Source organism: Aethalodelphis obliquidens, unplaced genomic scaffold (assembly GCF_003676395.1).
Source record: "Aethalodelphis obliquidens isolate GAN/ISIS:26980383/991018 unplaced genomic scaffold, ASM367639v1 scaffold9, whole genome shotgun sequence".
NCBI lineage: Eukaryota > Metazoa > Chordata > Mammalia > Artiodactyla > Delphinidae > Aethalodelphis > Aethalodelphis obliquidens.
This window is the reverse complement of record NW_020837953.1, coordinates 15,575,189-15,600,848: the sequence shown is the minus strand read 5'-3', so window position 1 is coordinate 15,600,848 and position 25,660 is coordinate 15,575,189. Positions and strand designations below refer to the sequence as shown.

The 25,660-nt window shown below is 40.3% G+C and overlaps 1 protein-coding gene across 4 annotated transcripts in view; it reads right to left on the bottom strand.

Annotated features, from left to right (window-relative positions):
* TESK2 (testis associated actin remodelling kinase 2) overlaps positions 1-25,660 on the bottom strand; it is a 129,142-nt gene that overhangs the window by 23,993 nt on the left and 79,489 nt on the right. For 3 of the 4 annotated variants that reach the window (XM_027108721.1, XM_027108723.1, XM_027108722.1), the window contains exon 4: positions 14,581-14,629. The exons of the other annotated variant lie outside the window; for it this stretch is intronic. In XM_027108721.1, coding sequence (XP_026964522.1) covers positions 14,581-14,629 — 49 coding nt within the window. The remainder of the gene's footprint in view (positions 1-14,580; positions 14,630-25,660) is intronic. 4 annotated transcript variants of the gene reach the window in all.

Sequence of the window (25,660 nt, the reverse complement as noted above, 5' to 3'; positions counted from 1 at the left end):
GGTTTCCAATTTGCTATGTGGAAGACAACTTCCCAACCCAATAGTCACGCCAAGTACAGGCAGAAATCTCCTCTGAAGGCTAAGGGTCAGATAGGTAACTAATTACCCGCAAGTTCACAAAAATTCACAAAGACTAGTTGGAGTTATCGAAGGAAGGGGTGGGAACAGAGGACTCAGCCAGTTCTGGTTCTACTGCAGAGAAAACAGACTTGAGGTCTGGTGTATACATAAGTATCTACAGCTGTAGGGAAAAAGAGAGAGCCTTTTCTTTGGTTTCAGACCATCTCAAGTGTCAGAATGATGTGCCCTCTGTAATTCCCTGGCGGTCCAGTGGTTAGGACTCTGCAGTTCCACTGCAGGGGGCATGGGTTCGATTCCTGGTTGGGGAACTAAGATCCTACATACTGCATGGCCAAAAAAAAAAGAGAGAGAGAGAGAGAGAGAGAGAGAGTAAATGAGAAAAATCAGATGATTAATCTTGAGTGAAGTTAAGTCTGGATTTATTTTACCATGTTCCAAATTATCTTTCCTCTATTAGCCACTGGACTCTCTGGGAAGCAGCCAATCCTGGTCTAAGGCCAACTCTCAATTCAAACAAAGCAGCAGATCTGGATATCATGTCACTCAGAAGCGTTCTAGGGATGCTAAATTCTAAAACATTTTTCTAAATGACTAAAGGCAGAGAATGACCATAGCACTGAATTCTAAACCCTTTCCAAATAAATTCAGAAAGTCCTAATGCACAATTAACTTCACTTCTTGAGTTCACTGAGAAGAGGTTCAATGCCATTCCTAGATCAGTGTCTAGCAGAATAAGCCCCAATAAATACTAATTGAATTAATGAACAAATTAAATGTCCCTAACTATCTATCTACATATAGAAATTCCTTCTACACTCTCCATGAATCAGCTCTCATCAGCTACCTCAGTCCTTAGACTTTAGACCAGAAAGCTCTTGCCCAAGGAAGGGCTTTAAGATGTAGTGATGTGTTATCCCTGAAAAGCTCAAATGCTGAGTCTGGTCTTCTGTAGCGAAGAGACTATGCCGATTACAGTGTTATGTTAAAAAAAAAAAAAAAGGGGGCTTCCCTGGTGGCACAGTGGTTGAGAGTCCGCCTGCCGATGCAGGGGACACGGGTTCGTGCCCTGGTCCGGGAGGATCCCACATGCCGCGTAGCAGCTAGGCCCGTGAGCCGTGGCCGCTGAGCCTGCGCGTCCGGAACCTGTGCTCCGCAACGGGAGAGGCCACAACAGTGAGAGGGCCGCGTACAGAAAAAAAAAAAAAAAAAAAAAATCCCAGGTAATACACACACAGCTGAGGAAGTTCTCCAGCAGCACTCTCCACGTTTTCCACATCTCAGTAAATGAAACAACCACCCACCTAGAAAATGGGCATCTTTTTTTTTTTTTTTCTTGCAGTACGCGGGCCTCTCACTGTTGTGGCCTCTCCCGTTGCGGAGCACAGGCTCCGGACGCGCAGGCTCAGCGGCCACGGCTCACGGGCCTAGCCGCTCCGCGGCATGTGGGATCTTCCCGGACCGGGACACGAATCCGTGTCCCCTGCATCGGCAGGCGGACTCTCAACCACTGCGCCACCAGGGAAGCCCGAAAATGGGCATCATTTGATTCCTCACTCTTCTTTCTTACCTAAGTCACAAGACCTTGTCTTTCTATTTCGAAAACAGATCTTTAAAAATCTTCACAGATACCACCGCAGTTCAAGCTACCCACATCTCTCATATAATCTATACGTTTCTCCTCACTGGTCTCCTTGCCCTTACTTCCGTCCCTCTACAGTCAATTCTCCAGAGCAGCCAAAGTGCTATTTTAAAATGCAAATTGTATCCTACTACTCTCCTGTCTAAAATCCTTCAACTGCTTCCTGCTGTATTTAAAACAAAATTCAAAATCCTCACCATGGCCTATAAGGCCCTGTATGATCCAGCCTCTTTCTCTCAAATTTTTAATCTTCTCCTCCCTAATCTTCATGAATATCTCCTTTTCTTTTAGGTATTCTCAGAAAAGTATTTCTATGACCTTATGTACAGGATAAGCTAGTCAGTATCAGCATATATACATTGTCCTTACTTATCTCATGGATGGATCAACAGTTTTTTCAAAGGTACATACTCATGAGGAAAATAATGCCCAAGGGTATGGAATAACAATATAATATGATGGGATAGATCTGAAAGGCAGTCCATTCTAAGCCCCACATCATACAATTGAAGTCCTTCTATAACATCCTTGCCAACGGGCCAAAGTAACCCATATTAGCTTTATGAAGAGAATAGTTAGGGAAGAGAATAATCATACTAAACACAACTGTCCTCCTTAACTGTGGTGCCCTCTAACCAATACTCCAACTTTCCAACATCTAAGAATGTGGTCTTTAGTTTCCTGAGCTTAATAAAACGGCAGTGCCTGAGGAAGCCTGCTATTTCCTCTACCAACCCCAAGCTCTTCAATGACCTGTTACCTATTCGTTGCTAGTGGTAAACAAAACAGAACATGGTCCCAGTCCTACTGGAACTGACATATGAGAGAGACAATAAACAAACATTCAAATAAATGAAGATCTATATGTTATGAAATGTGCTACAATGAAAAAGGAAAGAGTGCTATCAAAGAGAATAATAATCTAAGTAACGATCTAGATGCAGGGAGATCATTGGGAAAAGCCACTACAGTAAAGTGAAAATTTTAACTAAGACTTGAAAATTGAGTTAAGTAGGTAAAAATGGAAAAACAGCTTTTCAGTTATTATTTAATCTAATTCTTAGCTTCTTTTTATATAAAATAGCAATCATAATAGCTATATCTCACAGGGTTGTCATAGGATGAAAAAAAGAAAATGCATGCAAAACTTTACATTCCAGATATATTAGCTATTTCTCTAACAAGTATTATGATTTTATAATCAGAAAAATGTTATTTTTTTTAAAAAGTGTCCCTGATACTGCCAAGTACAATAAATTATTGGTTAAAAAAATGAAATATTTTCTCATCCAAACACCTTAGTTGACTTAAAGACTTATCAGGTAAGTAACATGTCTGTTGTTTTATTTGTAAGTTAGTGCTCGGTTCTGTTCCTTCTGGGTGTACCAGAAACGTATGTTTGATTGACTAGCTAATCTGGGTAGAAAAGAAATTGTTGAGCAAATTAGTTACAGAGGAAAAGGATGACTATGCAAGAGGCCTTACAATTGAACAACATAAGAGGCCATTTAGAAATTACTCCATTCATGAGGCAAGAGTTCCAGCCATTCACACAGGTACTAAAATGCATTGGAAAATTTACCTCAAGTTCACTTTTTAGATGACATAAAATGTTTGTTGTTTGCTTCCTTTCTCCCTATTCAATCATTCAGCCAATGTCTATAAAAGAGTGTCCTAAACACAAGGTACTGCTGGGAGATTAGGAGCATACAGATAAGTAAGACACTATCCCTGCCATTATATAATAGCCAGCAACTGGTTTTACATAGCACTTTCACAGTTACCTCATTTGAACTTTGCAAGATCTTGAAACATTCTGTCATCCTTTTCTTTATTTTCTTTTAATAAATTTATTTCTATTTATTTATTATTATTTTTTGGCTGTGTTGGGTCTTTGTTGCTGCACGCAGGCTTTCTCTAGTTGCAGCGAGCAGGGGCTACTCTTCGTTGCAGTGCGCAGGCTTCTCTTGTTGCCGAGCAGAGACTCTAGAGCGCGCAGGCTTCAGTAGTTGTGGTGCACGGGCTTAGTTGCTCCGCGGCAGGTGGGATGTTCCTGGAGCACGGCTCGAACCCGTTTCCCCTGCATTGGCGGGCAGATTCTTAACCACTGCGCCACCAGGGAAGCCCTGTCATCCTTTTCTTATGAATGAGGAAATCAAGCCCAGAGATTTAAATAACTTGTCTATGGTTATTCAACTAGTAATGGTGGAACCTGGATTTGTACCCAAGTCTTTTGACCCTGAAGCCTGGGTTTCTCCTCTATTCTAGGAGCTTACACTTGTGCAAGGAAACTAAAGCAAAAATAACTTTAATATATGGCAAAATGTTTAAAAAGAGGTGCCAAAAAAAGTGTAAGAGAAGGTCAATGGAAGGAAACATTTTGACTACATAAGGGAGAGGTAGGGAGGTTTAGCAGTGGCAGAGAAAGAATCAGGAAAGGTTTTATGGAGGAATAAGTGGACTTTGAGCCAAGTCTTGAAGGGAGGGAAGATTTCTATAGGATAAAAGCAAAGAGTGTATTCTGGGCTGAAGAAATAATATGAATAAAGAGGCAGGAAAACACACAGTGTTTAGTAAACACATTAAACCCAGTTTGCCTGAGTTATAGAGTACTTGTTAAAGAGGAGGAGAACTAGAAGAAAAAAAGGCAGGATGATGCTAGAGCACAGAGGACCGAATATCAGGCTAAGAGTTAATCCTGAGTTCCATGTTTTAACACTGGCTGTGCATCAAAATAACTTATGGCACTTTATTAATTTATTTTTAAAAACAGATGCCTGGGCCTCACCCAAGACTTTAACTCAATAGGCCTTGTGTGAGGTCCTGGCATCTGCACTTTCTAAAAAGCTCCTAAGCAATTCTGGTAAGCAACTAAGGTTACAAAACTATACTGTAATCAGCGAGGAAATCACTGAATGCTTTTGAGCCAGAAAATGCCACTGATTATTCATTTATTCATTCAATCAACAAATATGATAAGGGACTTCCCTGGTGGTCCAGTGGTTAAGACTCTGTGCTCCCAATGCAGGGGGCCCAGGTTCAATCCCTGGTTGGGGAACTAGATCCTACATGCCACAACTAGAGATCCTGCATGCCGCAACAAAGATCCCACGTGCCACAACTAAACCTGGCACAACCCAAATAAATTACTTAATTAATTAAAAAATTTTAAAAGATGGTATTAAAAAAATATATGATAAGCAGCTATCATTGTCAGGCACTATACAGGACCCAGTGGATGTCAATGCAAACAAAACAGTCCTTGCCTTCAAGGAATTTATAAACTACATACACAAGCAAACAGTGAATTAAAGTCAATGATAAATACTATTGTATCATGGGAGCGTGTAGGAGGGGTACCTAACTAATCTTGGGAGATTAGAAAAGGCTCCCAGAGATAGTAATATCTAAGCTGAGTCCTGAAGGTTAAATAGGAGTTGGCCAGACCATTGGGAGATGGAAGGATTGTGTCCTAGGCAGAGGGAAGAGCTGGTGCAGAGACCCGAAGGTGGAAACGGTCACATCCCATTTGTGGAACTGAAAGAGAAAGAGGTTCAGTACAGCTGTAGTGCACAACTGAGACAAGAACCAACAGGTCAGATAAGAATGAGCAGTGAGGCCACAGAGATAATGAGTACCAGGATTAGATGTTTTGACTTTAACCTGAGGGCAATGAGGAGCCATAGAAGGGTTTATGCAGGGAAAAACAAAATTAGATTTGTATTAAACACTGTGGTGTTGGCAAAAAGACAGACATATAGACTAATGGAATAGAATAGAAAGCCCAGAAATACACCCTCATGTATCAAAGGGAAAGGATAGTCTCTGCAACAAATTAGAGATGGAGAAATGCAAATGAAAACCACAGTGAGATATCACCTCACACCCATTAGAATGCAACTATTAAAAAAAAAAAAAACCCAGGAAATAGCAAGTATTGACAAGGATGTGGAGAAATTAGAACCCTTGTGCACTATTGGTGGGACTGTAAAATGGTATAATAGCTATGGAAAACAGTATGGTGGTTCCTCAAAAAATTAAAAATAGAACTCTTATATCATTCAGCAATTCCACTTCTGGGTATATTTGCAAAAAAACTGAAAACAGGGTCTCAGAGAGACATATGCACACCTATGTTCAAAGCAGTATCATTCACAATAGTCAAGAGGTAAAAGCAACCCAAATGTCCATTGACAGATGAATAGATAAGTAAAATATAGTATGTATATACTTACAATGGAATATTATTCAGGCTTAAAAAGAATGGAAATCCTGTCACATGTTACAATATGGATGAACGTTTAGGACACTAAGCTAAGAAAAATGAGCCAGTCACAAAAAGACAAATACTGTGTGATTCCACTTTTCTGAGGTACCTAGAATTGTCAGAATCATAGAAACAGAAAATAGAATAGTGGTTACCAGGGACTGGAGGAAGGGGGAAATGGGGAGTTGTTTAATAGTACAGAGTTTCAATTTTGCAAGATGAAGAAGATCCAGAAATCTGTTGCACAACAATAAAAACATATTTAATACTAACTATTGAATTGTACACTTAAAAATTGCTAAGATGGTTAAAAAAGAGATCTGTATTTTAAAAGGACCACTCTGGCTCGCAATATGGACAGTATGGATTTAAGGTGAGGAATAAAACTGACAGGGAGACTAGTTTAGAAGGTTGTGGTGAAAGAGATGGCAATGGCAGAAGGAACTGGCCTAAGGTAAATGCATTCAGGGTAGTAAGAGGTAAAATGGTCAGGTCATGGTGACTGAGAAGATGTAGAAAATGGGAGAGATCAGGGATGAAGGAAAAGAGAACTATCATTTGTAGAAAAGCTAAGCACTCAACTAATACTTTTACAAGTTAGTAATTCATTTAATAAACATGTATGAAGTAGCTACTTGTGCCAAGTACTACAGAAGGCTTTAAACAACTTTTCTGCCCCTTCACAGAACAACTTCTCCTTTTTGAAGTTCACCTAAACTGGCCGTTGACACAAAGTGTCTGCTTAATAATTATTTGTTGAGTAGGAAACAGACACAAGCAATTACTATGAGAAGGTGAAATGAGCTAAAATGAGCATGTTGAGGAAAGAAAAGCTTATGATTCACTTTGGAAATCACTGATCTAAGAATTTACTATATAAGCAAGCAATGGTGACCATGATAACAAGAAAAGACCAACATAAAGAGCAAGTAAACACAGAAGGTACAGACAGTAATTAGGTATCAGGTGTAGGAATGCTGAAATGCCCTTGAATAGTAGGAATGTGTGAGAGGTATATTGGGAGACCACCCTCTCTCCATTGAAGATTCAGCAGTGAACAAAATAGCCAGGATCAAGGAGCTTAAAGTCGAGTAAACTGGATTACAGTCAGGTGGAACTTGACTCAATCCTAGCTCCACTACTTAGCTAAGAGACCTCAGATAAATTAATTTCTCTCTGAGCCTCAGATTTCTCACCTGTAAAATGGGGAAAATAGCATATATTCCATGGGATTGTACACTAATTTATCCCCACCCCCACCGCCAAGGGAGAGGCTTAGCAGGACCTGGCACACTGAAATAAGAAAAATGACTTAATGATTTTCATTATTATTACTTGGGAAGTAATACAGCAGTTGAAAAACGCCTCCTTCTAAATCAATAAAATATTTTCTAGTGAAAAAGCTGATAAACAGAAACAGGAATGTGCACACGGAAGGTATCATTCAGAGTACTCCCTGGAATCCCAATGCTCTATGAAGTTATCTCCACTTGGAGATAACTTGAACTTGAACAGGTTCAAACTCAACCTGTTCAAAACTGACCTCTTGATCATTTCCCATCTTGTATCTCCTGTAGTCTTCCCCATCTCCATTAACAGCAACTCTATCCAGATGCTCAGGCCAAAAACCTTGGTTATCCTTGAGTTATTTCATCTTCTCAAACCTCTCACCGAATACATCAGGAAAGCCTGTTTTCTCTGCTTTCAAAATAGATCCAGAATCACAAGGTCCACTGCTACCACTCTGGTCCAAGTTACCATTATTTCTCACTATTTTTGGCATAGTCTCTATTTATTGCATGGACTCTGTTGCAATAGTCTCTCTTAACTCGTCTTCCTGCTTTCAACCTTGCCTCCTTTTCAGTCTATTCACCACACAGTAGCCAGGGTGATTCTGTTAAAAGGTAAGTCACATCATGTCACAACTCTACTAAAAAAACTCCAAAGACTTCTCAATTCACCCTGAGTAAAAGCTGAAACTCTTACAACGGTCTGTAAGACACTACGTGCTCTGGCCCATGTTTCCTCTCTTACCTTCATCTACTACTATTCTTTTTTACTCTCTCTGCTGCAGCCACATCACCATCTTTGGAGTTCTTCGACCACATTCAGCACCAGGCATTTCTGCCTCTATGTCTTCGCCCTTACTGTTCCCACTGCCTAGAACACTCTTTCCCCAGATATTCACATAGGTAGCTCTATTACCTCCTTAATTTTTGTCTCTTCTGTGATACTTCCCCTAATCACATATTGAAAATTGCAAACCCTACAGCACAAAACACCATATATATTACAATTTGTTTTCCTGTTTAATCTAACTCCTCTGCCCACCCCCTGCTCATTACAATGTAATTTCCATGAGGGTAGAGATCATTATTTGTTCATTATTATATTCCCAGTACCTGGAATAGTGCTGGACACATAGTGAGAGCCAGTAATTTTTTTTTTTTTTTTGAATGACTAAATGAGCTGGAGGCAAGCTAGCAAGTCAGGGAAAAACTTCTTTAAGAATAAAGTAAACTAAATGAACTCTTCTATTATTTGTGGGTTAAACTGCCAACCGCAAATTCTTATTTCTCAAATGTCTTAGGGAGTTACTAAAAATAAGAGCAGAAAATATGTACCACAATTTATTTAGAGATTTCTTTATTACTAAATGACCAAACCAAAAAGTTAAACAAAAGCTACTTTTTTCAAAAGTAAAGAAGATGCCAACATGTATTAATAGGAATGCTTTAGCTATTTTTACAAGTATAAATGAAATAAACTTCTAATTGTGAAAGGACTTGAGATGTAACATTTCACACTATTTTTGACTTTTGGCTCTTTCCACTGGAGTTAATTCAGCTTTCTTATATATACTATGGGCCCAGCCACATGGGGCCTTATACAGACCCTATTTAAGAGACTGAGTTCCACTAGAGGGATTTGACATAACTTGGAAAGTGGAAGGGAGAAGAGAGACAAGGGTCCTGGAAGGCATATCTAAGGCCAGCATGTGTAGAAGACAGCAAAAAGACCCACCCAACTAAAGGGAGCAATTTGAATTCTGAAATCCGATTAGAGAGAGTCTAGAATGCTAAACAGAAGTTTTTAAACAGAAGCATCACATTATCAAAGTATGCCTAATGAAGATTACTCATGTAGTAGCATATCAAATTGAAGCAAAGATATATTAGGGACAGGAAAAGCAGCCACATGCTTGAAAGATAGGGTATGGGTATGCTGCCAAAGTTAACCCAAGGCAGGCACCAGACAACTTTGCATTTGGCTCAAGGTAAATAAGGTCAGGAGAATACTCCGTACTGGGTCACACAAAAGCAAGAAAAGCAGCAGGCAAAACTAATGGCAATATCACTGCACACCAAGAAACTGGAATCGGGGTCTGGCTGCTCATTTTTATAAATAATGCATGAGTTTGGTCACTGAACCCACAGAGTTTCCTTTCATTGTAAGCTCTCTGATTATATAAGGCTTCTTACAAGTCTGACAGAAACCGACTCAGAAACAACACATATCAACCCACAGAAACAAGGAGTTTCCAAAGTAACTCTTCTTTAAGAAAGAAGGTGTAGAGTTGGGGTGGAAATGGTGAGTGAGAAGAGGATGAGGGCTATGTGAATTAAAAAATTCTCTTCAGCCACCTGCAGGGCTGACCATTCCTTCATGAGGGAAGAGCATTTCTTTCAGTACCAAGTATCTACCTGGCTGAGGTGACTTCGCTGTAAAGAGGCCAAGCAATTGCTCTGTTTATAGCTAAGTGGTTCTCATTGCCACAGTGGAAAAAAGAATAGTTTCTCCATGGCAGAAATGGCAAGAAAGACCCCAAAACATCCTACCCGCCAAGCAATTCTTTTGCTGACTCCCTGGACCAGAGTATTGTCACTTGAGGCCCCTGCCCCATAACCTTATACCCTACTCATCCCCCAAATTCCCAATCTTCTAGGCACTAAGAGGTTCTGCACAAAGAGGCTCCCCAAACTGTTTGATTATGAGGATATTTCCCTCTTTGTGCTTTTCTCAACAAACTAAAAAACAAGAATAAAAACAAAACAAAAACAAAAAGCACAAAAAAACATTATGAGATGTCATATAATCTGTCTGGAAGCATCTCTCTCTCCTCTCTTTCTTTGACAGCCCCCCCCCCATCTTGAATATAGAAGAGAAAACATATAGCATGTAAGTTGGTGGCAGCCACTTTTTATGAATGACAGCCAACCTTAGGGTGAAGCTGACAATGTAAGCACAGAACAAAGAGATGGAAAGAGGTGGTGGTGGGGGGTATCTCTGGATAACATCTATTTAGCTGTTGAAAAACCAACCCCTAACCTAATAAACTGCTGGAATTCCAGTTTACATGTCCTTTTGTTGCTTAAGGCCATTTAACTATTTTCTGTTACTTGTACCCAAATACATTCTAATATATCCAGTAACCAGAAAACAGCTTTCCCAAATAACCCAAAATATACAAAGTTAGTCAGAATCGAATTCTACAAATACTACACATGCTACACATACAAGAACCTGTGCTCAGCACTATGAAGAATACAGACGTGAATTAAGGACATCATGTTGTAATGGAAACAGTACAGGCTTTGAAATCAGATGAACCTGGATCTAAATCCTACTTTGGGGAAATCATTTAATTTCTCTCAGGCTTAGTTTTTTCATCTATAAAACGGAGGAAATAGGACTGTAGAATTGTGAGAATTATATCTAATATATAAAACATCAAGCATAGCACTTAGCCCATAGTGGGAGTTTAGTAACTGGTAGTTATAATTTTTAAAATGAGAGCAAGTCTTTGCCCTCAAGTAGGGTAGAAAAGACAAATAATTATGATGTGCTGACTGGGATATTTATAGGGTATGGGAAATTGCAAACAAAGGTTCCAATTCTTCACCCCTTACTGAATCACTGTCCTTTGACATGTAACTTTGCAGTATGCTCCCAGTGTGGACTCGGGCATGTGACTTGCTTTGTCCAACAGGATGTTGGCCAAGCAAACTTGAACATAAGCAGAATCACGAAAAGCACTTGTGCAAATGGGCTAGCATACTCTTGCTATTCTGGTTTCATCTTAAAAAGGACATGTCCAGGTTAGCCCACTGGTCCCAGAAGAGAATGAGAAACAGCTGGAGCAAAGTGCCCCACAAAGCCCAGCCTAGAGCAGACCACCAGCTGACCTGCAGATGCATGAGTGAGCAAAAGTGAGAGCAGCAGAACTGCCCAACTGGGCGCAGCTCAGCTTAGCTGAACCTGCAGAGGTATCAGAAATAAATGTTTACTGCTGCATGGTTTTGTGGCTGGATATTATACAGCAATAGCTAACTGACCACACGGTTATATTTTCTGTCTTTAAAAGCCAAAGATTTCCACTTCCTTGATATTCGTGACTAAATGAAAGATAAGGTTAGGTCTTCTGAGTCAAAGACACACTTTTAGATTCTTAATTCAACTTATTAAACTCAAAAGGTTCTACACCTAATCTTTTTTTTTTTCTTTAAAGGAACATTTATTTATTTATTTTTGGCTGCTTTGGGTCCTCATTGCTGCACAGGGTTTCTCTAGTTGTGGTGAGCGGGGACTACTCTTTGTTGCAGCACACGGGCTTCTCATTGTGGTGGTTTCTCGTTGCGAAGATGGGCTCTAGGTGTCAGGGGTTCAGTTGTGGCACGCGGGCTCAGTAGTTGTGACACACGGGCTTAGTTGCTCTGCGGCATGTGGTATCTCCCCAGACCAGGGATCAAACCCGTGTCCCCTGCGTTGGCAGGCAGATTCTTAACCACTGCGTCACCAGGGAAGTCCCTCTACCTGATCACTGTTGTGGCCTCCCCCGTTGCGGAGCACAGGCTCCGGACACGCAGGCTCAGCAGCCATGGCCCACGGGCCCAGCCGCTCCGCGGCATGTGGGATCTTCCCGGACCAGGGCATGAACCCGTGTCCCCTGCATCGGCAGGCGGACTCTCAACCACTGCGCCACCAGGGAAGCCCTACCTGATCTTTTATCAACTTCTTTCTCTTTAACAAATACTCATTTGCTTAAAAACTTAGAAGTCTATCCTTACTATAGGTAGTTTAAAGAAAACACACCTAAATGTCTTACTGTTCCAAGTTCAATTAATGTCTACAATTACAATGAAGACTTGTGGAAATGGCTGAAGCCCAGAAAAGTCTATATCACCATTGTATATGAGAAATATTCTTCTTAATAATATCAATACTTTATAGGCATTAATAAGAGCTATGCTTGTCTCCTGTAATTATTGGTAAACTATTTTAAGAGAAATAAGGAATGGTGCTCACATTACTGTGGAGGGCAGGCATTCTGCCAACCAAGAAATATTTACTAAATATCATCCAAGTTCCAAGCAGTATGCTTGATGTTATTAGTAATTTATTTTTATGATCCTTAGTGAAACCAATAGCTGTGCTGTCAAGTCAAATTATAAGGCAATTAAACCTAGGAGTCTCCAGAAATCTATGGCATGATGGCCTTTGCTGATCCGCTTCTGAAAACAAGCAAGAACATTTGGATATTTGGGCCTCACGGCCTTCAGCCTATTAACATCATAATAAAGATTGTTAATATCAGAAACTATATCAATATCTCATTAATGATACTGGAAATATACTCACAAAGCACTTACTGTATGTTGTATATGGCTATAAACAAGCTAATAAGCAACAGAAAATATTATTTAAGTGCAACATGGCTAAAAGAATGTTGCATATGATCATACATTTCTGCCATTTCTACTACACCCACTTTTAAACTTGAGACATGATCACAGATTTCAAAGCAGGTTCTTCTTTGTCAGTAAAACCAACACACAAGCCCTTCCAATGAACTCACGTTTCAGTAAACAGTGGTATAAACAGAGAGTGCAACAAATACTTTTACAAGTGTTTATTAGTTTATTAGTGCCAGAGCTTTGGTGGATAGAAGGCTTGAGAGGACAGAGTTTTGTCTTTGAGGAATTTATAGACTTACTTCTGAGAAAAGAAATACACAGAAAATGTTTCTTGATCCAGGATGCTGGTTATGGGTGTGTTCATTTGTGAAAACCTAGTGAGATGCACACTTTTCATGTGTGCTTTTCTGTTATGTTATACTTTGTAAAAATTTTTAAAAATCTAATGACATTAACAGTAGTACAGAACTAAGTACCAAATGAAAAATATTGACAATTCAAGGAGTTCAGGAGGGACTAGTCACTGTTAATAAAAGCTGTAATAGTTAAAATGTATTAAGCAATCACTACATGCCAGGTACTGTGTTAAATAAGCGTTTTATATTTCATCCTCACAATATCACTGTGAGGTCATGATCTAACCAACAGTTATTTGCCACAATTACATAATTACTCCTTCCTCCTTGAAACCCCTTCCTTTCCATTCCAGGCCAACACACTCCTGGGTTTTCTTCCTATCTCCCTAGCTACTCTTCGATCTGCCTTTTACCCCAGACTTTTAAAATTCAAATACTTTAGGGCCCAGCTATAGTCCTCTTCCCTATCTAGATTCCCTGGGATAGGTACTACTATCATTATTCCTGTTTTACAAGTGAAAACACTGCAGCACAGGGAGATTCAAACCTAGGCAATCAATACTACAGAGCCCATGCTCTTCACTACCTCACTAACCCACTTTCTTTGGTCTTCCATACAAGAGGCAGGACATAGCTACACACACTTCACATTCCGGTATCCTCAGTAATTGAGAAAAAAGACATAGGGTAAGGCACACGGGACCCTCCTTGATAAGATATTAACGATTAATACCAGGTACCAAGCCAGCAGGAAACCAACGCTCTTGCAAATTCTGTTAAACAATTTTCCTTCCTAAATTTCTTCACTTTGTGTTTTGGTACTTCTCAAGGAGAAATGTGAAAACATTCTAGAACATAGATTCTCAGACCTAGATGCTCATTAGAATAATCTGAAGAGCTTTCAAGAATACATATGGGCCCTCTGAAGACCTACTAAACCTAGAGTATTCCAGGAATCTGTGCTTCTAAGAAGCACCCAAGCAAATTCTGAAGTTGGTAACCCAGTACCTGAATTTGGGAAGCCTTTGTTCCAGAGAGGATTCTCTGGTCCTCAGAGGCTGAGTAATGACTACCACATATTTACCTGCCTATAAGAGGCTGAAAATGAAATGAGAATAAAGATGTAAATTCTCCAAGGAGTAGTTTCCTTCCATCAGGAAACTAGAGCAGCAGCAGTGGAATTTTAGATCAGGACACCACAAATTTCTGGGTAGTCTGGGAATTTGTTGCCATGATAGAGTTTGCAGCCAAGTGATGCCATCCTTTAGTTTAGGAGGGGGTCATCTGGGCAGCAAGAACCAATATAATATTTGAGCACTCATTCCCCGAGAACTCACCACGTGTTATTAGGGAATCCAAGAGTATTAACAGATATGGCCATTGTCCCCAGGCTACAGAAGAAAACATTGTTAACATGCCATTTTTGCATAACCATAAATGCACACATATTTTGCGTACATATGCGAGTAACAATTACAGTGGAACCATACATGCTGAAACTAAGGCAAAGAAGTCACTTCAACACGCTCATTGAAGTCTTACCTCTGTGAGTGCATGCAATTGTCCTTGATGTACACACACACCCATGAACCTACAAAACGAAACAGATGTTTTTTTAAACAAATGAAAAGGACATGAACATAACTAGTGTAGTTGCACATGCGAGACAATCCAATACCTGTGAAGTCTACTGGGTTCCTGTATAACAGCGGTCCCCAATCTTTTCGCCACCAGGAATGGGTTTCGTGGAAGACAATTTTCCCGGGAAGGGGGTGGGGTGGGGTGGGGTGGGGTAGGAATGGTTCGGGTGGTAATGCGAGCAATGGGGAGCATTGGGCCAGGGCACATGAAGCTTGGATCGCTCGCCTGCCATTCACCTCCTGCTGTGCGGTTCCTAACATGCCGCAGACTAGTGCTGGTCCTCGGCCCGTGGCTTGGGGACCCCTGCTGTATAACAAACCTTGATAGCACTCCTGTAACTTTCTAAGTTTATCATGAAACATCTGGTTGCGGCAAGACCTAGTGGTAAAAAGCAATGGTAGGGACTTCCCTGGTGGCACAGTGGTTGAGAGTCCGCCTGCCGATGCAGGAGACACGGGTTCGTGCCCCGGTCAGGGAAGATCCCACATGCTGCAGAGCGGCTAGGCCCGTGAGCCATGGCCACTGATCCTGCACGTCCGGAGCCTGTGCTCCGCAATGGAAGAGGCCACAACAGTGAGACGCCCACATACAGCAAAAAAAAAAGCAATGGTAGAAGAGGGAGGGGAGTAAGCCTTTAAAAACAGCATGGTATAATGGAACAAGCACCAAACTGGAAGCAAAGAAACCTGGTGCTGGTTTAGCTCTGCCATTATCTGACTACGTGCTCACACACACAGAAAGGTCACTAACCCTATGGGGCTCAGCTTCCTCACCTAGAAAGTAAGTAGGTTGAACTACCCAATCTGACGGTCTGTAATTTACAAACAACAAACGGGTTGGGAGCACCCGCATTGGCTGGATAACAAAGGGCCAACTTCCTTGACATAAAAAGAACTCTTCTAAATATGTAATTTTAAAAAGAACCCAGTAGAAAAATAAGCAAAAGGTACATGTGTAACTCACACAAAAATAATAAAGGGCTAATAATATCAAAATGTACTCTAATTCCCTCATAATTAGAGAGATGTACACTAAAACAGGAGATACTACCTTTTAAATCTATCAATGAATAAAGATTAAGAATGATAATGCTTGGCGAATTCCCTGGTGGTCCAGTGGTTAGGTTGAGTCCCTGGTCAGGGAATTAGGATCCCGTAAGCCGTGCGGCACAGCCGAAAGAAAAAAAAGAATGCTAATGCTCAGTGTTGTCCAGAAGGTAAGGAAACTGGGATAGGAAACACTGTTGAGCTCTTGGCCCAACTTTTTCAAAGGGTAATTAATTGATCACATCTAGCAAAAATTTTAATTGCTCCAACAATTCCACCTCTAGGAATTTATTTTACAAGTATACTCAATTTGGGTGAGCAAAAATTCACATAAAAGGACATCTACTTCACCGGTGTATGTGAATCTAAATACACACCAATAAAAACTTGTTAAATATTTATGGTATAGGGCTTCTCTGGTGGCACAGTGTTTAAGAATGCCCCTGCCAATGAAGGGGACACGGGCTTGAGCCCTGGTCCAGGAAGATCTCACATGCCGCGGAGCAGCTAAGCCCGTGTTTCCACAACTACTGAGACTGTGCTCTAGAGCCCGCAGGCCACAACTTCTGAGCCCACGCACCACAACTACTAAAGCCCACACGCCTAGAGCCTGTGCTCCACGGCAAGAGAAGCCACAGCAATGAGAAGCCCGCGCGCCGCAACAAAGAGTAGCCCCTGCTTGCCCCAACTAGAGAAAGCCCATGCGCAGCAACGAAGACCCAACACAGCCAAAAATAAATAAATATTTTTAAAATTTATGGCTTTATTCATAGATTGGAATACTATATAGCATTAAAAAGAATGAATTAAACTTTATGCACTGACAGGAGAACATACCCAAAATATACCATTAAATGAAAACATCGAGCTTTAAAATCCCATTTGTGTAAAAAAAAATTTTGTATATTAATAGAAAATGTCTAGAAGCATTAATAATAAATGGTACTGAGGGAGAAAAGGGTGATTTTTATTTTTTAGTGCACATACTTATGTCATATTTGAAGTTTTTTCAACCAACAGGCTACATTTATATATAAAAATAATTTTTAAATAAAAATCATAAATCAATTATTATGACTGATGATTATAAAGTAGAAGAAAATAAATGACATAAAGTCAGTGACACTTGGGGCTTGGGTTGTCAAGAAGGAAGTCTCATTAACAATATCCACAGGTCCCAAGTAAGTTCTAGTTTAGAAGGGCAAAGGAAAGGGAAGAGACTGACTAAAGTAAGAGTGAAGGCACAGCAGTTACTGTGCTGGAAAGGACCATAAAGTTCCAGGAAGGCAGAGTCCAGGTCATATTCTTCCCTGTGCTCAAGCACCTAACAGTGCCTAGCAAATAGTTTGCTCACTCAGTAAATAATTGCTGAGTGAAAAGAAAGTGAGGGAGAATGCCTGGTCGCTGTAACATCACAGCAGAGTTTTAAAGACATGCTGCTTCAACCAAAATTACTAATGTGGAAATTTCAGAGTTTCTCCAAGAGGTGGTTTCTGGACCACTGGTTTTCTCTAAGTGCATCCAGAGACACGGTGGGGACTTGAGAAAGGAAAGAACCCAAGGAAATATCTAGGTAGTACGGAAAATAGGATGCAGGTTCCAATGACTAGCTGAAACTTACCTCTGGCTTGGGAATAAATAGGGAGTGAAATAACAGAGTAGTTAAAAGAGCTTTGAAGTTAGATGGTGTGGGTTCAAATCCCACCTCCACTCTTTACTAGGCAAGCATTAGTTTCCCTCTCTGTAAAATAGGATAATAGTGTCCACAACGTAAGGTTGTTGGAAAGACTGAATGAAATAATGAATGTAAAGTTCATAGCACAGTGACTGGTACATAGTAAGAGTTCAAAAAATGTAAGCCATTTTCATAATTATAACTTAGAAGTGGACCAGGTAAGAATCCAATTTGGTCACAGGTGGCTGGGCAGAAGCTGGTTTCTACGTATGCCTACTCTCCCCTCCATTCCCCATCCTTTGTCCCTACCTCCATCCCCTGCTTTGTAAAAGTGGGACATTTAACTTTATTCATCTGTCAGTTTCTTTACTATGAAACTAACTATCTAATACAGAAGAGAATGAGGGGAGGAATGTGGGACAGGTAAAAGTCTAAAGAATAATGAACATAATTAACACAGAGTGCTGGAAGACTGAATCTGGACTCCTGAATGTTTCTGGCCAGCACAGTATAGTGTCGATAAGCTATGCAGATAGAGCATCTGAGAGTTGCAGTTAACATCACAAACTAGTTGGGTAAAAGATAGGAAGCTGTGCTAGAGCAAAGGAAATCCAGGCAAGATAAATGAGAAAACAATCAATCTAGGGGAGATGCAGTTGTAGAGGTATCTTCTTTATTCTTAATAAAGACATTTTATTTTATTTTATTTTTTTGGTAATAATTTTTTTATTGAAGTACAGCTGATTTACAATGTTGTATTACTTTCAGATGTAAAGTGATTCATATACATACATATACTTTTTCAGATTCATTTCCCTTAGAGTTTATTACAAAATACTGAGTATAGTTCCCTGTACCATATAGTAGGTCCTTCTTGGTTTTATATTTTATATTTGGTAGTGTGTATATATTAATCCCAAACTCCTTCCCCCACACCCTTCTCTTTTGGTAATCATAAGATTATTTTCTATGTCTGTGGGTCTATTTCTATTTTTGTATATAAGTTCATTTGTATCATTTTTTTTCACATTCCACATATAAGCGATATCATATGACATTTGTATTTCTCTGTCTTCATTTAGTATGATAATCTCTAGGTCCATCCATGTTGCTGCAAATGGCATTATTTCATTCTTTTTTACGGCTGAGTAATATTCCATTGTGTATATATACCACATCTTCTTTACTGTAGAGGTATCTTAAAAATAGGTCACTGTTCTCTAAGTGTTCGTACAACTCCCCAATCACTGGAATTATGACAGTCAGTATTCCATTCATTTATTCAACAACTATTTATTGAACGGCCACTATTTGTAAGGCATTAGGGACAGGACAGTGAATAAAACAAAGTCCCTTCTCTCACAGAATTTTCATTCTAGGGGTAATTCTGTTGGAAAGCAATTGTAATAAAAGGTTAAGTAGGTATTTTGCAGAATGTGGTTAAATTGTATGCATAAATAGCTGTTTCTAGGGACTTCCTTGGTGGCGTAGTGGTTAAGAATCTGCCTGCCAATGCAGGGGTGACAGGTTCAATCCCTGGTCCAGGAAGATCCCACATCTTGGGCGAAGCAACTAAGCCCATGCACCACTACTACTGAGCCTGCGCTCTAGAGCCCATGTGCTGCAAATACTGAGCCCACACACCGCAGCTACTAAACCCTGCGCACTCTAGGGCCCGCATGCCACAACTACTGAGCCCGCGTGCTGCAACCACTGAAGCCCACGCGCCTAGAACCCATGCTCCACAACTAGAGAAGCCACCACAATGAGAAGCCTGTGCACTGCAACAAAGAGTAGCCCCTGCTCACCGCAACTAGAGAAAGCCCGCGTGCAGCAACGAAGACCCAACGCAGCCAAAAATAAATAAATTTTTTTAAAAAATAGCAGTTTCTAGTGAACCTCTTACAGAAAGGATGCTTCTCTGAGATTAAATGGTATTCCTACCTAAGGATAATTCTATTCTCATTACCCCTCCATAGCAAAAAGAGGTAAAGTAAAATACAATAAGCTACGTTTCTTCCTTCACTACATCTTTCTAAACTATAATGGGCACTAACAGTGGTTAATAACTATGGCCTACTACTCGTTTTCATAAAGTTTTATTGGAACAGACATGGTATTTTCTATGGCTGCTTTTGTGCTACAACAGCAGAGTTGAATAGTTGTGACAGAGACTGTATGGCTTGCAAAGAGTAAAACATTTACTATCTAGTCCTTTACAGAAAGAGTTTGCTCACCTTTGCACTAGAGCATAGAAATCTATCCATATCCACCTAGGGGAACTTAAAACAAGTTACTTAACCTTTATAAATCTCCATTTCCTTATCTGAAAAAAAATGGACCTGAAAATAACACTACCTTAAAGGATTGTTAGGAGGGTTAAATGGATATTTCAGGGACAATGTTTAGCAATGTCTAGCCTATGATCAAATAAAGGTTAATTGTTTTTTATTTTGTTATTATTAATGATTCTAAATTATGCCATCCCTTACATGGCTATTAGACTTACCTTTTCAAAACACAAAATATGTCATTTCCTTCTTTATAAACCTTCAATGGTTCCCTTCTGCCTATAGAATAATGTCAAAATTCCTTACCACAGCACTTGAAACTTTCCATGATTTGCTCCAGCTTATCTTTGGAAGTTCACACTTTCCCATGAGCCTTATTCTTCACTCATCTCTCCCTTTCCTCTGGTTCTATCCTACAAATATATTTAAATTTACCCATCTTAAAAAATGCTTCCCTTGTCCCTCCCCCTAAAATATGATCCTAATACACTCTTTGCACTTGTAACCAAACTTTAAGGTTACACACACTATCTACATATCTTTAACCTTCCTTCGTTTCTAAACTCATTATAACCTGCCTTCTGCCCACATTACTCTCTTGTAACTTTCCTTACTGTGGAAGATTCAGAGTTTTATTTATCTCTGTATTTCTAGCACCTAGTATAGTACCTTGCACACAGTAAGGAAGCTCTCAGTAAAGACTTGTTGAAAGGCATGAATGATTTTTTTTTTTTTTTCGGTACACGGGCCTCTCACTGTTGTGGCCTCTCCCGTTGTGGAGCACAGGCTCTGGACGTGCAGGCTCAGCAGCCATGGCTCACGGGCCTAGCCACTCTGTGGCATGTGGGATCTTCCCAGACCGGGGCACGAACCCGTGTCCCCTGCATCGGCAGGCGGACCCTCAACCACTGCGCCACCAGGGAAGCCCCGCATGAATGATTTTTATGACCTGGAAACTTAAGTTAAAGCTCTTCCCTGAGCTGGAAGACTTCATTTACTTACTGAAAATTATCCTTCTAGGATCAGTTAAAATTTCATCTTCTCTACAATGATCTCCAGGATGCCCTCAGTAAACATCAGTACTCTTTCTCTCTTTTCCTGCCCACCAGTACTCCTAACATCCTTCTTTGAAAGATTGCTCATTAGCATAAGTGAAGTAGTCCAGGGTGTGGAGTCAGATTACTTGGATTTGAATCCTGGCTCTGCCACTTACTGATGACCTCTCTGTATTTCAGAGGTTTCCACATGCAAAATGGCAATGTTAATATTACCTAACCTATATGGTTATTGTGAAGATAAAATGAGACAACTTGAGCTCCTGGAACATAATAAGCACTAGAGAATGTTAGCTATTCTTCTCTTAACCTTTCTGACTTCTTCTCCAGACTGGAATATAAGAAAGGTTTTTAAGAGTACAGATCTCATCTAATTTATTTCTATATACAGTGCCTGACATACAATGCTTTGCACATAAGATGCTAAACAAGCATTTCTTGAATGAAAAAGCAGTAATCACCAAATTAGCTTCACAATGTAAACTCGTTTTATAAGAAAGAACATTTAGAGGCAGATACAAGGCTGGAAAGCCAAGAGGTGTTTACTTTATTTAATCAAATATTTATATAGAAGCTAGGCAATAGGATTCTACTAGCAAAACAATGGCTACATTGTAAAGTTATGGATCTCCTAGAAGCTGAAAGTATTTGGTTTGGGTGTGGTACACCCTTGCTTCCCTTCCCCCCAGACCCACCGTCACTATGACCACACCATCCACAGAGATGTCACAGATGACACATTCAGGCAGGCACTGGCTTCATGTGACAGTCTTCCCCACTTCCTACTCTCATCGCCACATCACAGTGGTGTCGCACAATTCTACCTCTATGTGAAACTTTTCTGCCAGGCCTCCTCACCCTCACTTCCTCCCCACCACCACCATGTCGAAAATGGTGTTACAGAGCTGGCAAGCTGAGACAGGCATTAGCTTTATATTGGAAGAAGAGCTTGAGCAGAGTTAATCATTCCAGTTGCTATAAACAGAATATACTTTAAAAGGGAAACATTACTCATCCTTAACGGAAGAGATTTATGCCTAGAAAAGCATTTCATATCAACAATAAGTTTTTACTGAAATTTTTATTGCTTCTTTAATGAAAATCTAAACTGTGGCTGAGGCTTAAAATCACTTTTGGTAAGAGACAGGATCTAAAAAATGTTACATTCTGATTGATTCTTATTCTCCACTACCACCACCCAAAATCATGCAAGGTAAAATTACTTAGCTCGGGAAGGGAGCACTTTCTTAATGGATATGCTTGAGAGTGAGTGATTGGATTACTCAACTTTGTTATTTTTAATTTCATATTACACACACATTCACGTTGCTTTTGATTTTTTTAGACCAGTGCTTCCTAAATTTTAATGTGGAAACAGATCACCTAGAAATCATGTAAACTGCAGACTTAGATTCTATAGGTCAGGGGGGACTTGAAATTCTGAATTTCTAAAAAGCTCCCAGGTGATGCTAATGCTGCTTGGTCTATGGACTTACATGTTGAGTGGCAAGGCTCAGTGTAGACCAAGGATAGCTAGCTGATCACTACTCTAAAGTTAGTAAGACTACAACAGGAAACTCCCAACTCTGATACTACTGGTAAACTAGACTTTGACCAGAGACTTTGGCTCCCTCTAAGTAGAAGTATTTTTGACCGAGCATGCTTCTGAATTACCAAGGCACTCCATCAACACCACACTGCTATAGCATCATCATTTTCTACCTTTAACTGTTTTATAATATGCCTTATATCTCCCCTACTAGACTATAAGCTTCTTAATAGCATTCCCTTGCCTGGCATATGACAGTATATAAACATTTGCGGGATAATTTAAAACACAACTCTGACCACTCAAAAATTACTGAGTGCCACTGTGTGCCAGGCACTGGTAATGATCATAATAATTATGATAACAACTAACTCAAAGTGCGCTTACCATCTAGGCATTGCTCTAAGTACTTTATGTTATATTCACTGTTGTAATAAATTTATTTATTTACTTTTGGCTGTGTTGGGTCTTTGTTGCTGCACGTGGGCTTTCTCTAGCTGCAGCGAGCAATAGCTACTCTTTGCCTCTGTGCGCTGTCTTCTCATTGCGGTGGCTTCTCTTGCTATGGAGCACGGGCTCTAGGTGCGCGGACTTCAGTAGTTGTGGCACACAGGCTCAGTAGTTGTGGCGCACGGGCTTAGTTGCTCCGTGGCACGTGGGATCTTCCCGGACCAGGGCTCGAACCCACGTCCCCTGCATTGGCAGGCGTATTCTTAACCACTGTGCCACCAGGTACGTCCTACGTTGTATTCATTTAATTCTCACGATAACCCAACGAAGTAACACTTTTATTAACCTAATCATATAGATGAAGAAACAGGCTCAGAGAAATTAAGTAACTTGCCCAAAGTCATAACAGCTAATAAGTGGCAGAGCGAGGAGTCAAACCTAAACAGTGGGTTCCAAAGTCTGTGCTCTCTCTCTTTTTTTTTTGGCCGCACCACGTGTCACGCGGGATCTTGGTTCCCCGAACGGGGCAAACCCGCACCCTGCAATGGAAGCGTGGAGTTTTAACCACTGGACTGCTAGGGAATTCCCAAAGTCTGTGCTTTTTTTTTTTTCCCCCAAAGTCTGTGCTCTTAACCACAATGTTATATTACCTCTCCATATAGTTATAAAAAGGATATAAAAATGATTAAGACACAACCCCTCCACTTAAGAAGCTATTGGCTACTCAAAAAATTGTTGTGGCAGCTCACAGTCCCTGATCAAAGTCCAAATTCTTTAGCGTGTTATTCAAGAGTCTGAATGATCTGACCCCAACCTCTCTTACCTTATCTATTACGTCGACCTGTATTCTCTACATTTCAGTTATATAACCTGCCTCTCCTAAATATGTCCTGAATTCTCCCATTTCCACTTTCATTTTGTTGCTAGAATGAGTCTACCTTTCTAATCAAAATTAATCTTTCTCTTCCCTATACACTCATATCACTCCATTTAAACTTCTGTTGTAACACTTATCAGGCCTGCCTTCTACATGTTTTAGCTACGTCCACCTCTTCCACTCAGTCAGAGGATTCTTGAGGGCAGGGATGTTATGTATGGAAGGGAATGGCTACTTGTTCACTTCCTTTTTTCCTCCTGAAGCAGACTACATTTCCTAGTTGGTTAAGACCATAAAACTGAGTTCTGGCCAGCGGTATAGGGGCAGAAGTGATTATTTCCAGGCCTGTCCCATTAAAAACCTCAACACTGTCCTCCATACTTTATTCCTTCGTCTGCCAGCAGACCCAGTAGAGGAAACTGAGGCCCTGTCCAAGGTTAAAAAGAGCTCCCCTTCAACCTCCACGCAACATGCATTGGACTGGAACATGAGTAAGAAACAAGCTTTTGTGTCTCTATATATACCTTAAATACTGCCTTGTTCATAGTTACTGCTCAGTAAATATTTACTGAATTCAATTAAAAGTTAAAATTCTTATTCCAGGGCTTCCCTGGTGGCGCAGTGGTTGAGAGTCCGCCTGCCGATGCAGGGGACACGGGTTCGTGCCCCGGTCCGGGAAGATCCCACATGCCGCGGAGCGGCTGGGCCCGTGAGCCATGGCCGCTGAGCCTGAGTGTCCGGAGCCTGTTGCCTGTTGCTCAGCAACGGGAGAGGCCGCAACAGTGAGAGGCCCGCGTACCACAAAAAAAAAAAAAAAAAAAAAAAAAAATCTTATTCCAAGGCAGGACCTTTCAAGGCCCTACTATTACCCAGCAGTCTCCAAAACTGGGGAATGAGCAAGACTGAAGAATGGAAAGAAAATTAGAATTTTTACTTTTTTTTAATATGAAAAAGAGAAATTAAGTTTTACTAATATTTAATAAGGGTTGATCGTAGCACCTGGGGATGTGCTCAAAAATGTTTTCCTAATGGGATACTATGGAAGACAGAAGATATCCAAAGATGTCCATGTCCTAATCCCTAGAACCTGTGAATATGTTATGTTAGTAGGCAAGTAGAATAAATTAAACTGCAGATGGAATTAAGACTGCTAATCAGCTCGCTTTAAATTAGGAAGATTATCCTGGATTAGCAAAGTGGGTGCAATGTAATCACAAGAGGTATTCAAAGGTGGAAGAGGGAGGCAGAAGAGTCAGTATCAGAGGGATTCAATGTGAAAAAGACTCAACTGGCCTTGGCTGGCTTTGAAGATGGAAGGGCACTACAAGCCAAGGAATGCAAAACAGACTCTAGAAGCTGAAGAAAGTAAGAAAATAGATTCTCCCCTAGAGCCTCCAGAAAGGAACATAGCTCTCCTTGAATTTAGCCCAGTAAGACCCATCAGACTTCTGACCTACAGAACTGTAAGATAATACTTTTATGTTGTTTTAAGCCATTAGGTTTGTGGCAATTTGCTACAGCAGCCATAGAAAACTAATAATACATAACCAGAAAAATTTATGGGTCACTATTCTATGTTATAATGCTCACAGATCTAGGATAGACTTTGGGATTTGACTCTTTCTAAACAAGCATAAGGAAAATAATAATGTTATTATGTTCCTTCGTGGCATTTACATCCAGTGGGTCAAATATTTATTGAACTCTCAGTTATGTATAAAGCTCACAGTTAAACATTAAAGTTTAAATGTTATGCCTTCTCAAAAGTTTATTACCTAAACAGAAGAATGAGGGAGAGGTGTGATTATAGTCTAAAACACATCTATCTATCCTCATTCTGAAAAACAAAACACTGACGTTACTGTCAAACTTGGACCTCTTCAATTCTGCATAACAGGACCTAGTAAGAGGTCTGTGGCCATTGTATCAAAGCTGTCAAGAAAATTACTACTTATTGCTCACCTACAATATACCTGGAAACTGTGCTAGGTGTTTTATAGGTACTACCTGAGATGAAATTACCCCCATTTTATCATCT